This window comes from Oncorhynchus masou, chromosome 29 (assembly GCF_036934945.1).
Source record: "Oncorhynchus masou masou isolate Uvic2021 chromosome 29, UVic_Omas_1.1, whole genome shotgun sequence".
Lineage (NCBI taxonomy): Eukaryota > Metazoa > Chordata > Actinopteri > Salmoniformes > Salmonidae > Oncorhynchus > Oncorhynchus masou.
This window is the reverse complement of record NC_088240.1, coordinates 38,788,852-38,803,738: the sequence shown is the minus strand read 5'-3', so window position 1 is coordinate 38,803,738 and position 14,887 is coordinate 38,788,852. Positions and strand designations below refer to the sequence as shown.

Below are 14,887 nucleotides of genomic sequence, written 5' to 3'. Positions count from 1 at the left end.
TGTAAGGTCTACACCTGTTGTATTCGGGGGGACGTGACAAATAAACTTTGATTTGATTTGACCCCCCCACAAGTGTCAGGGGACTCGTCTGAAGTCAATACCATCGATGTGCCAACTTCTGTTTTTAGTGTCCAAACCGTTTGGGCTACAAACTAATGTTACCCAACTGTGGAAAGGGGAGATTCTCACAAACATGGTGGTGTTCTCTGTTTTGCTCTATAACCCCGGCAAGTGTCACCGGTTTTAGAAAATGAAGTAGAGTATTAAGATAGTTATGTGCCTAACCAAAAAAGGGGGTAAATATGTGTAAAAAAAAACATATAAAAACATTTCCTGAGCTTTTTGAGCTTTTTAATATCTCATAGATATAGGACAAACACTTCAAAACCTTGTTTCGAAATTATTTATTTTTTGACTCTATTTTTTTGCCATTATGAATGTTATTCAATGTGTTTCTCTTGGCTATAGTAGTAAAAGTCAAAATCAATATTTTATCCAAAACAAAATGTTATATATTTTTTTTATACCTAAAGGGATCCTAAAATTCTAAATCAAATAGCTAAATGATCCATAGTATTAACCAACTTAAAACAATTCTAATTCCAACGGCTTACACATTCAAGAATTAAGGCACATTCTGTTCTTTGTTCCATTATGGGCCCAGGTCTCCAAACACTTAGACGAGTCAACCACTTAGCTATGAATTTAAAAGAGTAACCTTTTATTGCCATTTTACTTAATCAACTTAAAATTGCAATGTGTCACCTGTAGGCATTGCTTAGTGAAATTCAGTGGCACTGGAACACATAATTACACTTTAGGACTGTTAAAGTGAGTCTGTAAGAGCTGTTCAGACCATACTTCCTGACTGCTGCTGTGTACTCTCTCACTCTCTCTCTCTCTCTCTCTGTTTCTCTCGCTCTGTTTCTCTCGCTCTCTCCATCTCTGTTTTTCTCTCTCAGCTTCATGCTCCCTAGCTCACACCACTTTTTGCTGTTGACTTCAGCCCGCTTCCATGGCAACTAAAAGCCCCTGTCTCTCAATCAAGTTGGATTTGATTTTGGACATTTTTAGATGCCTTCAATTGCAGCAATTATGTTTGTATTCAAAAAACACTGTAATGAGAAATATTATTAACACAATGTAATTTGGCTGTTGAGTCACCTGCATGTTGCTTGGAATTTGGCTGTAGTTTTGGTTGTAGTCACTCAGGCTCGCTACATCTGCTGGCAATGAACTCTTTCATGGCTGGACTACTAATGCTACTCTGTACAGTTAAGGCTTAGATGCATTGGATAGTATTCTCATTGAATTAGGTCTAGCACTGCACATTGTAGAAAAAAATAGGGCACATTTTCTGTGACTGCCTGCAGAATCAGGGACAAATGTAATGTAAGATTTGAATGCACTGGGGCATAATGTAGCTGAGAATTCATGAGACATGAGCTTAGAAATGGTTTAGTCTAAATAGCCACTAGAGGACTTTATGTTTTACAAATTGCCAGCTGAATGTGATGTCACATAATAAAATCCTCCCAAATAAAATTTGTGCTGAAGTCAGGAAAGAAATGGATTGGAAAGTGACAAACCGCATGGTATTTTTCACTAATCAGTGTCTGTATCTGTGTGTGTGGTGGCATTGCTGGCAGACCTTGTGCTACTGTGATGTATTTGTCCTCCACCGCTGAAAGAAAGCCCCTCTTCAGTGTTAACTTTTCAAGTTAACGAGAGATGAGGTGTACTTGTCCTATGTTTCATACAAGAAAGAATGGGCTTTCCAGGTTGACTTGTGGGGTTTTGAGTGGAAAGTTACAACAGAGAGCAATAATTACCTTTTGTCTCAGATACATTCTTAGGTCAGTTCATTCAATAGAGGAGATACTGTATATGGAATGCAAACAGGCTGAATAACTCAGTGACTGGAATATAGTGTGCCTCCACAGAGAAATAAGACATTTACAGTTGAAGTCGGACGTTTACATACACTTAGGTTGGACTCATTAAAACTCGTTTTTCAACCACTCCACAAATGTCTTGTTAACAATCTATAGTTTGGGCAAGTCGGTTAGGACATCTACTTTGTGCATGACACAAGTCATTTTTCCAACAATTGTTTACAGACATATGATTTCACTTATAATTCACTGTATCACAATTGTGGGTCAGAAGTGGGTCAGAAGTTTACATACATTAAGTTGACTGTGCCTTTAAACAGCTTGGAAAATTCCAGAAATTATGTCATGGCTTTGGAAGCCTCTGATAGGCTAATTGACATCATTTGAGTCAATTGGAGGTGTACCTGTGGATGTATTTCAAGGCCTACCTTCAAACGCAGTGCCTCTTTGCTTGACATCATGGGAAAATCAAATAAAATCAGCCAAGACCTCCACAAGTCTGGTTCATCCTTGGGAGTAATTTCCAAATGCCTGAAGGTACCACGTTCATCTATACAAACAATAGTACGCAAGTATAAACACCATGCGACCACGCAGCCGTCATACCGTTCAGGTGGGAGACGCGTTCTTTCTCCTAGAGATAAACGTGCTTAGGTGCAAATCAATACCAGAACAACAGCAAAGGACCTTGTGAAGATGCTGGAGGAAACATGTACAAAAGTATCTATATCCACAGTAAAACAAGTCCTATATCGACATAACCTTAAAGGCCACTCAGCAAGGAAGAAGCCACTACTCCAAAACCACTGTAAGAACTACGGTTTGCAACTGCACATGGCGACAAAGATCGTACGTTTTGGAGAAATGTCCTCTGGTCTGATGAAACAAAAATAGAACTGTTTGGCCATAATGACCATAGTTATGTTTGGAGGTAAAAGCGGGAAGCTTGCAAGACGAAGAACACCATCCCAACTGTGAAGCACAGGGGTGGCAGCATCATGTTGTGGGGGTGCTTTGCTGCAGGAGGAACTGGTGCACTTAAAAAAATAGATGGCATCAGGAGAAGGAAGATTATGCGAATATATTGAAGCAACATCTCAAGACATCAGTCTTAAAGTTAAAGCTTGGTCGCAAATGGGTCTTCCAAATGGATAATGACCCCAAGCATACTTCCAAAGTTGTGGCAAAATGGCTTAAGGACAACAAAGTCAAGGTATTGGAGTGGCCATCACAAAGCCCTGACCTCAATACTATAGAAAATTTGTGGGCAGAACTGAAAAAGCGTGTGAGAGCAAGAAGGCCTACAAACCTGACTCAGTTACACCAGCTCTGTCAGGAGGAATGGGCCAAAATTCCCCCAACTTATTGTGGGAAGCTTGTGGAAGGCTACCTGAAACGTTTGACCCAAGTTAAACAATTTAAACGCAATGCTACTAAATAATAATTGAGTGTATGTAAACTTCTGACCCACTGGGAATGTGATAACATAAATAAAAGCTGAAATAAATCATTCTCTCTGCTATTATTCTGACATTTCACATTGTTAAAATAAAGTGGTGATCCTGACTGACTTAAAACAGAGAATATTATACTAGGATTAAATGTCAGGAATTGTGAAATACTGAGTTTAAATGTATTTGGCTAAGGTGTATGTAAACGTCCGACTTCAACTGTACAACACACTGAGAGCGTCTTAGATTGATGCTTTGATACTGCTAGAGTTCTCAATGTCAAGAAGATCGTGACAAAAGACATCTAGAAAATAGGAAAAAGGGGGCCAGAGGGAGAGCAGACTGTTTCTATTTTTAGTTTGGTCAGGGTGTGATGTGGGTGGGTATTCTATGTTTTGTTCTATGTTTGTATTTCTATGTGTTTGGCCTGGTAGGTTCCCAATCAGAGGCAGCTGTCAATTGTTGTCTCTGATTGAGAACCATACTTAGGCAGCCTGGTTTCGCCCTTGAGTTGTGGGTAGTTGTTTTCTGTTTTGTGTGTATCACATCACATAACTGTTTCGTTCGCCCTCGTTGTTATTTTGTTTAGTGTTCAGTTTTGATTCAATTTACAACATGAACACTTACCGCGCTGCGTTTTGGTCTACCACCAACAACAACCGTTACAGAAAGGAGAGAATAAGGGAAGGATTTAGGGGGAGAATAGAATTACAGTAATCACTGTCTGATGAAGGGAGAGTGAGGATAAGGCAGGTATAGAATAGAAAGATTGAGAGCGGTTTCTGATGGTAATCACTGCCAGAAAGGAACAATATAAACTGTCTGAGATTCTAGCAGATTAAAAACAATTTGTCTTTTAAACAGACATGGGTGACAGGTACTGTAGGATATTGAATAGTTCAGCTTGAACAGGACACTATATGAGAACAAACTCTATCTACTGAAATTAATCTGTTTTAAGCAGAAGTTTAGCATCATTTTGATGCTATTTCTAAAATAAGTGATCATTATGTAAAACTAAAGTTATTCTAAGCTTTTGTCCCAGACTAGCTTTAATAATGGGGCGGCAGGGTAGCCTAGTGGTTAGAGCGTTGGACTAGTAACCGAAAAATTGCAAGTTCAAATCCCTGAGCTGACAAGGTACAAATCTGTCATTCTGCCCCTGAACAGGCAGTTAACCCACCGTGCCTCGGCCGTCATTGAAAATAAGAATTTGTTCTTAACTGACTTGCCTAGTAAAATTAAGGTTAAGAAAACATGTTTTTCACTGTGTGATAAGCTGTTGATTCCAGTGCCTACGCTAATTCTCACCATCTTCCACTTATGGTTTTAGCTAAATATCATGAGGCCTACAGACTGATTTTATCCAGGTGATATCTGAGACCTTCATTTAGTCAGGTTAATGTGTCTGGTGGCGGGACACTGTCAGTGTGTTTAAAGGCAGAGATATATGTTGAGAATTGATCAGAATACAGGTTTTCACCCATCACCCGTACTTGCCAGAATGAAACCAACCTGTGACCAAACCAGATTTGTAAAGCATTGATTATGCCTTCATACTGTATGTTATCACGTCATGTGCGGGCGGGTAAATATATCACAAATGTAAGAGCAATGATAACCTAAGAAAATCCCTTATACAGTGCCTTGCAAAAGTATTCATCCCCCTTGCCGTTTTACCTATTTTGTTGCATTACAACCTGTAATTTAAATGGATTTTTATTTGGATTTCATGTGTAAAATAAAAATAAAATAACGTTAAAGTGGTGCATGCATATGTTATCATCCCCATTGCTATGATGCCCCTAAATAAGATCTGGTGCAACTAATTACCTTCAGAAGTCACATAATTAGTTAAATTACGTCCACCTGTGTGCAATCTAAGTGTCACATGATCTCAGTACATATACAGCTGTTCTGAAAGGCCCCAGATTCTGCAACACCACTAAGCAAGGGGCACCACCAAGCAAGCGGCACCATGAAGACCAAGGAGCTCTCCAAACAGGTCAGGGACAAAGATGTGGAGTACAGATCAAGGTTGGGTTATAAAAAAATATCTGAAACTTTGAACAACCCACGGAGCACCATTAAAAACATTATTAAAAAATTTAAAGAATATGGCACCATAACAAACCTGCCGAGAGGGCCGCCCACCAACACTCACGGACCAGGCAAGGAGAGCATTCATCAGAGAGGCAACAAAGAGACAAAAGATAACCCCGAAGGAGCGGCAAAGCTCCACAGCAGAGATTGGAATTAGTAGTCCATAGGACCACTTTAAGCCGTACACTCCACAGAGCTGGGCTTTATGGAAGAGCGGCCATTGCTTAAAGAAACAAATAACCAAACACGTTTGTTGTTCTCCAAAAGGCATGTGGGAGACTCCCCAAACATATGGAAGATGGTACTCTGATCAGATTAGACTAAAATTGAGCTTTTGGCCATCAAGGAAAACACTATGTCTGTCGCAAACCCACCACCACTCATCACCCAAAGAACATCATCCCCACAGTGAAGCATGGTGGTGGCAGCATCATGCTGTGTGGATGTTTTTAATCGGCAGGGACTGGGAAACGGGTCAGAATTGAAGGAATGATGGATGGCGCTACATACTGGGAAATTCTTGAGGGAAACCTGTTTCTGTTTTCCAGAGATGTGAGAATGGGACGGAGGTTCACCCGAGGTACACTCGAGTGGTTTAAGGGGAAACATTTAAATGTCTTGGAATGGCCTAGTCAAAGCCCAGACCTCAATCCAATTGAAAATCTTTCATATGACTTAAAGATTGCTGTACACCAGCGGAACCCATCCAACATGAAGGAGCTGGAGCAATTTTGCATTGAAGAATGGGCAAAAATCCCAATGGCTAGATGTGCCAAGCTTATAGAGACATACCCCAAGAGACTTGTAGCTGTAATTGCTGCAAAAGGTGGCTCTACAAAAGTTTTGACTTTGTGGGGGTGAATAGTTATTTTTGTCTTATTTCTTGTTTGTTTCACAAGAAAAAATATTTAGCATCTTCAAAGTGGTTTTCATGTTGTGTAAATCAAATGATACAAACCCCCCAAAAACTATTTTAATTCCAGGTTCTAAGGCAACAAAATAGGAAAAATGCCAAGTGGGTGAATACTTTCGCAAGCCACTGTACACTTCAGTACCAACCACCTTTTCTAATGTATAGACGCAAACAGACACCACAATCTAGTACCACCATACTGTCTGAAATCTTTGAATGGCTGAAAAATATGAGGATGTTATACAGTATATAAGTGTGAGATTTCAGTTGACTCAGTAATAGCACCATGACAGCAGTTCATTATTTTCCCCATAGATGCTACCATTTTCACTCCAGGGAGCTATGTTCCCTTCACCAGCATATCACTCTGTCATAGAGAGCAGGCGGACAGAGCATTGCCAAAGCCAGAGCTGCCCTGGGCCAGGGAGACAGAGAGCTCACACCATCACTACCTCTATTCTACTATTAACATGATTTTGTCCTGTTTTAGCTTTAAAGGGACATTTGTCCGTGCAAGTTTAATGCTGAGGATAATAAATAACTGCAAACACGAGTTGACTGAGAGAAATCTGTTCTTAAACCTAAAATATAGGCTAGACATCTAAGTGGATTCTTATTTGCATACAGCGGGAGACACCAAATGGCACCCTATTCCCTGTTTCGTGCACTACTTTTAACCAGAGGCACCCTATATAGTGCACTACTTTTGACCAGAGTCCTATGGGCCCTGTTTATCAGTGTGCTATATAGAGAATATGGTGTCCTTTGAGATGCACACATACTATACTGTTGACTTACACTGTAGTCATTTAATCAGTTTGATACCAAGGGGGCTCTTTAACCACATGATTTGTTTCCATGGAGAATAGCCCAAGATGCAAATCACGAGGGGCTCATTCTGGAGCATTTGCTCTCATAAATAGCATGCAGGGATGTGTCCTCAGCTCACTGCAGTGTCATTAAACAGGTGCTTGCCAAGGTCGCGTGTCATGTGCAGGAGCATAACAAAGAGCCTGTAATGTCTCTGTCTGAGGCAAAGATTTAAAGCAAGAATTAAACAGACAAGCATTTTGAAGTGAACACCTTCCTTAAACTGACTCAGTGCAGCGCTGTATTAATAACAAGTCAGAATATATTTGTCCTGGTTCTTCTGTCTCTCTCTCTCTCTTTCTCTCTCTCTCTTTCTCTCTCTCTCTTTCTCTCTCTCTCTCTCTGTCTGTCTGTCTGTCTCTCTCTCTGTCTGTCTCTCTCTGTCACTCTCTCTGTCACTCTCTCTCTCTTTCTCTCTCTGTCTCTGTATCTCTCTCTCTCTCTGTCTGTCTCTCTCACTCTCTCTGTGTCTCTCTCTCTCTCTCTGTCTCTCTCTTTCACTCTCTCTCTCTCTCTCTCTCTCTCTCTCTCTCTCTCTTTTTGATAGATTAAAAGTCAATCGTTTAAAATATATGCCTATTGGATTGGAAAAATGTTGCTTGTAAAATGCTTTTTAGTGATGGATGGACAAAAAGATCAAGTCAGGTCAATCATGTTTATTTTGTGTTCTCTTTTGTTGCCAGCGCGCTCTCAGTATAGTGCAGTGTTCTAATAATGATATGGGTTTCATACGGTGGAAATCTGAAAGTTCTTTGATGTGCCACTTTCAATGTCACTACTTTAATACGCTTTTGTACTACAGATTTCATGTCAAAATGAGCATCTCAGTGATATATTGAACATGCAGTATTTTTATGTGGTCCATTCTGTTAATAAGCCTTACGAAAAAAGATTGCAGCCAGAGTGCAGTATAACTGCAGTGCACTGCAGTATAACTACAGTCAGAGTGCAGTATAACTGCAGTGCACTGCAGTATAACTACAGTCAGAGTGCAGTATAACTGCAGTGCACTGCAGTATAACTACAGTCAGAGTGCAGTATAACTGCAGTGCACTGCAGTATAACTACAGTCAGAGTGCAGCATAACTGCAGTATGCTACAAATACTGCGTCCATAATAACACTGTTATTTTTTTACTGCAGTTATTCTGTAATTACTGCGTCCGGGATACCACAGTCGACTACAGTTAATGCACTTTTACTGCCGTTTCAAAACGGCTCTCTTTTTTTGTAAGGGCACGGTTGGTTGAAGTTGGAAATGTGTGCAGCAGAGTCTTATAACCATTTACTACCTCTGACCCATCATTAAAGTGTTTTGTAAAGCATAAGGGCATGCCTATAAAGTGGGTAGTTCTATGCCAAGTATCCCGAGTGTAGCCGAAGCACTAGCAACATGCACTTTGTTTTAGTCTGTTGTGGCTAAGACAGTAATTGCCCAATTATGCCAACTGCAGACATTTCTAAACTTGCTCCATCACAACCACTTATTAATAAGAATGTAAGCTATATGACTGCACCAAATCAATGTGTAGTGTCAGTTGATCTGTGTTTAGTGAAGGTATTACAGGTTTGGTGTCAGAGTTCTCTAAATACACTGAATGGGGATGCAGTCTTTCTAGGACCTCAGGAGGAGTATGACACTTTGCAGTTGGCAGCATTTAACAATTTCCTTACTGCATTAGTGTAAGGCCTTGTGTGAGAGATAGTGATTCAATAAGGCTTCATTCTTTTAACCTCAGAGTAGATTCTCTCTCAGGACTTCTGATACAGGTACTTCATTCTATAAACTGAAATGTATAGACTTCAATTCAATTAGCCATCCCAAAGATCAATAGACTTGTTCAATGTCGCCAAGTTGTTTTTTGAGCAGCTTAGAACTCCTAGAATTCTGTATAAGCATTTTCTTTTAAAGTACACACTCCTGCGTTAAAGCAAAATTTAGTCTAGATGCAGTACAAAGGCATAACTCTAATCAAATGCTGTTGGTTATAACTACTGAGTACTGATTTTAGAGAAACTCTTAACACTGCCTTTTGATAAAACTTTGAGTTATTTTATTTCTCAGAAGGGTGTACTCTCTGATTCTATTAAGACCTATCTGTTTGTTCTGGCGTTAAGATATTACTCTGTCTCTGTTTTTCAGATGTAAATGGAGAAGCAGAAGTGTCAAGAAGAAAAACAGGACATCTGCACGGCTGCAACCCGGATTTGCGTTAAAAGGCAAACAACAACATCCCATCACTTTCCTCTAATGCAATCCATAACTGACAATTAATGTCAAGCAGCACATCGGTGCAGCATTATGCTGCCTTGCTGGAAGGAACACTGCTAATGGAAAGAAAACCTTATAAGATTCAATGCATTAAATACATATGAATGCAGCAGAATGCCTTCAAAAGTCTCATGCTTGTACGTGTTGACAGTCGTTTGCTGGGCAAGTGCTCTTTGGTACTTGGGTATATCCCGCCCGACATCCTCCTATGTCAGTGGGCAGATGTCTTTGCCGATCCGGAAGACTGTGAAAACCCTTAAGAACACTACGTTCAGCAACATCCGGACGCGAACGCTGAACCCACACGCCTTCGACTTTGTCATCAACGAGCCTAAGAAATGTGAGACCAACACGCCCTTCCTGGTCATCCTGATCAGCACCACACACAAAGACTTTGATGCTCGTCAGGCCATCCGGGAGACCTGGGGCGATGAGAGCACCTACAGCGACATCCGCATCATCACCCTCTTCCTGCTGGGCCGCAACACGGACGCCGTCCTCAACCAGATGGTGGAACAGGAGAGCCAGATCTTCCACGACATTGTGGTGGAGGACTTCATAGACTCGTACCACAACCTCACCCTCAAGACCCTGATGGGCATGCGCTGGGTGGCCACCTTCTGCTCCCAGGCCCAGTACGTCATGAAGACGGACAGTGACATCTTCGTCAACATGGACAATCTGGTCTACAAGCTTCTGAAGCCCACCACCAAGCCCAAGAGGAGGTACTTCACGGGCTACGTCATCAACGGCGGTCCCATCAGAGACATGCGCAGTAAGTGGTACATGCCTAGAGACCTGTACCCCGAGGCTAAGTACCCCCCGTTCTGCTCGGGCACGGGGTACGTGTTCTCAGTGGACGTGGCTGAGCTGATCTATAAGACCTCTCTGCACACCAGACTGCTCCACCTGGAGGATGTGTACGTGGGACTGTGTCTGAGGAAGCTGGGCATCCACCCCTATCAGAACAGTGGCTTCAATCACTGGAAAATGGCCTACAGCCTGTGCAGGTACCGTCGTGTTATCACTGTCCATCAGATCTCACCGGAAGAAATGCACCGAATCTGGAACGACATGTCTAGCAAGAAACACCTCAGATGCTAGTGGCACCTGAGGACAACTCAACTTGGACTCTTCTTCATTTTCTGACAGCATTAGCTCTCTGTGGGCTACTAGCATACTACTGGATCCACTCTGTAGCTGTCGGGTGCATGAAGCTTGTAAAGCGCATGTTCTCATTCAAACACACACTAAAATAGTCTTGTTGCTAGTCATTTTGTAATCTGTCTAGAATTCCAACTATAGACTTCACAAACTCATTTTGATGAACATTTACTCTCTAATGTACATTTTTTAAAGTAACATTTACAAGTGAAACCAGAGAGTATTTATTGAAAGAAAAAAACTATTTATTTGTCAGTGTAAATCTATATACTTTATGCCAAGTTCTCATGCTGTTTTGGGGGATGCCGGTATTTCCTTACAGCGGGACAAAGCCTCACCCACATCATGTCTCATCCCTCCTACCAATCTTATGGCTGGTCAACTACTGTACACACAATAATACACACAATTTGAAATGGTAAATAACGCTGCAACAATGACAACAAACATAGACCAAGTGTGAATGTTGTTGGTTGTTTTCATATTGTTGCCATTTATTAAGAAATTAAAACATCTCTGATGGATGGTATTCAACACTGTCGGTAGTGATGTTCACTACTGCAGTGTTCAAAACTACATGTGTGGGTAAAACAGATGCTATACATTTTTATTTGCCTGGGTATTTTTGGTTTAAATATCGGTGTAAATGTAGGCTAACTGCCACTTCTTCGGGGAAGAAACATTTCGATGTAATTTATATCTTTTTTTACTCTTATTTTTCTTACTGTGTACTTTAAGTAATTATTGGTGTCAAGGTACAGGCTTCTGATAAAACTGGCTTCTATTACTTTATACTGTACGTAGAGAGCTGATTCATTAACAATTCATTACCGCTACCAAGTCTCAACAGGCATAAATATAATCTTGTGCAAGTGACAATTTACATAGCAACAACTATCTACATTCACAACTGAATGTATTATCATGTCTATTTGGCATATCTTTACTGAAGCACTGCTTTTGAAGTAATGTGAAATAATTATATTTTCTAGAACTTGGATGGCTGTTATGGTCCAAATGTAATTCCAGTATTTTTTTTAAAGTCTAGTATTATACTGAACAAAAATATAAATGCAACATGCAACAATATCCCAGATTTTTCTGAGAAACAGTTCGTATAAGGAAATCAGTCAATTGATAAAAATAAATTAGGCCCTAATCTACGGATTTCACGACTGGGAAAACAGATATGCATCTGTTGGTCACAGAGACTTAAAAAAAAAGTAGGAGTGTTGATCAGAAAACCAGTCAGTATCAGGTGTGACCACCATTTGCCTCATGCAGCGCGACACATCTCCTTTGCATAGAGTTGATCAGGCTGTTGACTGTGGTCTGTGTAATATTGTCCCACTCCTCTTCAATGGCTGTGCAAAGTTGCTGGATATTGGTGGGAACTGGAACACGGAACTGGAACACACGGTCGTACAAGTCGATTCAGAGCATCCCATCATCCCAAACATGCTCAATGAGTGACATGTCTGGTGAGTAGAGTATGCAGGCCATGTGGAAGAACTGGACATTTTCAGCTTCCAGGACTTGTGTACAGATCCTTGCGACATGGAGCTGTGCATTATCATACTGAAACATATGGGGATGGCGGTGGATGAATGGCACCACAATGGACCTCAGGATCATTTAATGGTATTTCTGTGCATTCAAATTGCCATCGATAAAATGTGATTGAGTTCGTTGTCCGTAGCTTATGCCTGCCCATACCATAACCCCACGCCACCATAGGGTACTCTGATCACAAAGCTGACATCGGCACACGCTTGCCCACACAACGCCATACACATGGCCTGCGGGTGTGAGGCCATTTAAACATCCTGACAAATTCTCTAAAACAACGTTTGAGGCAGCTTATTTTAGAGAAATTAACATTAAATTATATATTTCTTGTCCCCAGCACAAGGTGCACATGTGTAACAGCAGTTTCTTGATATCCTGTCAGGTGGATGGATTATCTTGGCAAAGGAGAAATTCTCACTAATAGGGATGTAAACCAATTTGTGCAAAATAATTTTGAGAAATACGCTTTTTGTGCGTATGGAAACATGGGACCAACCAACACCTTTTGCGTTGATGTTTTTGTTCAGTGTATAAGCTATTGTGACATTTGACTGTGAAAGTTTAAAGATCCATCCTGAAGGGGTTGTTGTGACATACAGTGTTTTATTTACATTAAAAATATATACATACTTGAAAATAATAAATCCTATTCAATGCCTTGTATACTTGTTGACCCTAATTATGCATTCATGTCGAAGACATTTGTTTTTGGGGTTTAGATTTGTTGAATTACAGCTACTTGTATGGATTTTCATGTTCATCAAATGTTTTGTATTTGTCAACAAACTCGAGTACCATCCACAAATTACTCCCAGCAACAAATATTTTTCTTTATATTTCCATGTAAATGTGTGCATTTGTAACATTTTTCATTTTCAGTGGATCGAGCCAGTTCAACTCCCCTTGAGGAACTGCCAAACATCCACATGCCACATAGTGTCACTTGGCAGACTGTTCCCGACAGCAGTGTATCTGCCAGATGGAGACATTGCCAAATTCTGTAACTTGTTTATAATAAATGGAGGAACTATTTGGGTGAAAGGATTCCTCACCATTTCATTGCCTCTTCCGTATGTACATGGGATGTGGGAGGAGTGTCCTTCACAAAGTTGTCCAAACTGTTCTAATTCATTTCCATTAGGACAGGTATTCCCATTAGGACAGGTAATCCCAGGGGTACCCACAATGCCGTCGGGGGTACGCCAAATAAAAATGTGATTCACATTTTTTTTAAATAAATACAATTAAAACCATCTAATGTTCAGCGAAATAAACAACACGATGTCAAATACAGGTAGCCTAGTCAAATAATTAACATCCAATCACATTAACCGTTACTCTCTGTAGCCAAACGTAGCTGCTGCTCATGTTGGTATCTGTACTGATGGCGCAAAAGCCATGACAGGGAGACATAGTGGAGTGGTAACACGCGTGCAAGCAGTTGTTCCCGGCGCCACTTGGGTACAGTGCAGCATCCACCGAGAGACTCTTGCTGCCAAGGGAATGCCTGACAGATTGAAAGACGTTTTGGACACTACAGTGAAAATGGTTAACTTTGTTAAAGCAAGACCACTGAATTCTCGTGTATTGTCTGCCCTATGCAATGATATGGGCAGCGACCATGGAGCGCTTTTACAACATACAGACGTGTGCTGGTTATCAAGGGGTAAAGTATTGACACATTTTTAAATTGAGAGATGAGCTTAAAAGTTTTCCTTACTGACCATAATTTTCACTTGTCTGACCGCTTGCCTGATGATGAGTTTCTCACACGACTGGCCTATCTGTGTGATGTTTTTTCTTGCCTGAATGATCTGAATCTAGGATTACAGGGACTCTCCACAACTATATTCAATGTGTGGGACAAAATTTAGGCTATGATTAAGAAGTTGGAACTCTTCTCTTTCTGCATCACAAGTAAAACACACAGGTATTTCCATCATTGTATGTTTTTTTGTGTGCAAATGAACTCAAGCTTACGGACAATGTCAAATGTGATATAGCGAAGCACCTGAGTGAGTTCGGTGCACAATTATGCAGGTACTTTCCAGAAACAGATGACACAAACAACCGGATTCGTTATCCTGTTCATGCCCTGCCTCCAGTCCACTTACCGATATCTGAACAAGAGAGCCTCGTCAAAATTGCAACAAGTGGTTCTGTGAAAATTGAATTAAATCAGAAGCCACTGACAGATTTCTGGATTGCGCTCAGAGTATCCTGCCTTGGTAAATTGCGCTGTTAAGACACTGATACCCTTTGCAACCACGTACCTATGTGAGAGCGGATTCTCGGCCCTCACTAACATGAAAACTAAATACAGGCACAGACTGTGTGTAGAAAATGATTTAAGACGGAGACTCTCTCCAATACAACCCAACATTGCAGAGTTATGTGCTTCCTTTCACACCCTTCTCATTAACCTGTGGTGAGTTATTCACAATTTTAGATGAACAAATACGGTTTTATATGTAAGATGGTTAAATAAAGAGCAAAATTGATTATTATTATATTATTATTTATTTCAAAAACTCACAACTCATTCTTATGTTTAATAAATGTATTGTATAGTGTGTGTTGTGGCAGGCTTACAATGATTTGAGAGTGTGCTGACCCTGGTGCTCGAGGGGGTACGCAAATGGAGGTTGAAT

General features: G+C 40.7%; 1 protein-coding gene across 1 annotated transcript; it reads left to right on the top strand.

Annotated features, from left to right (window-relative positions):
• The first annotated feature begins 9,519 nt into the window (after window positions 1-9,519).
• Window positions 9,520-11,067, top strand: LOC135521180 (beta-1,3-galactosyltransferase 1-like). The gene has a single exon (XM_064947111.1). It carries the CDS (start codon window positions 9,618-9,620, stop codon window positions 10,605-10,607), a length of 990 nt encoding a protein of 329 aa, XP_064803183.1. The 5' UTR covers window positions 9,520-9,617; the 3' UTR covers window positions 10,608-11,067.
• The last annotated feature ends 3,820 nt before the right edge of the window (window positions 11,068-14,887 follow it).

Excerpts from the sequence above, each read along its gene's own strand:
- LOC135521180 (XM_064947111.1), top strand. The coding sequence starts at position 9,618 with ATGCCTTCAAAAGTCTCATGCTTGTACGTGTTGACAGTCGTTTGCTGG.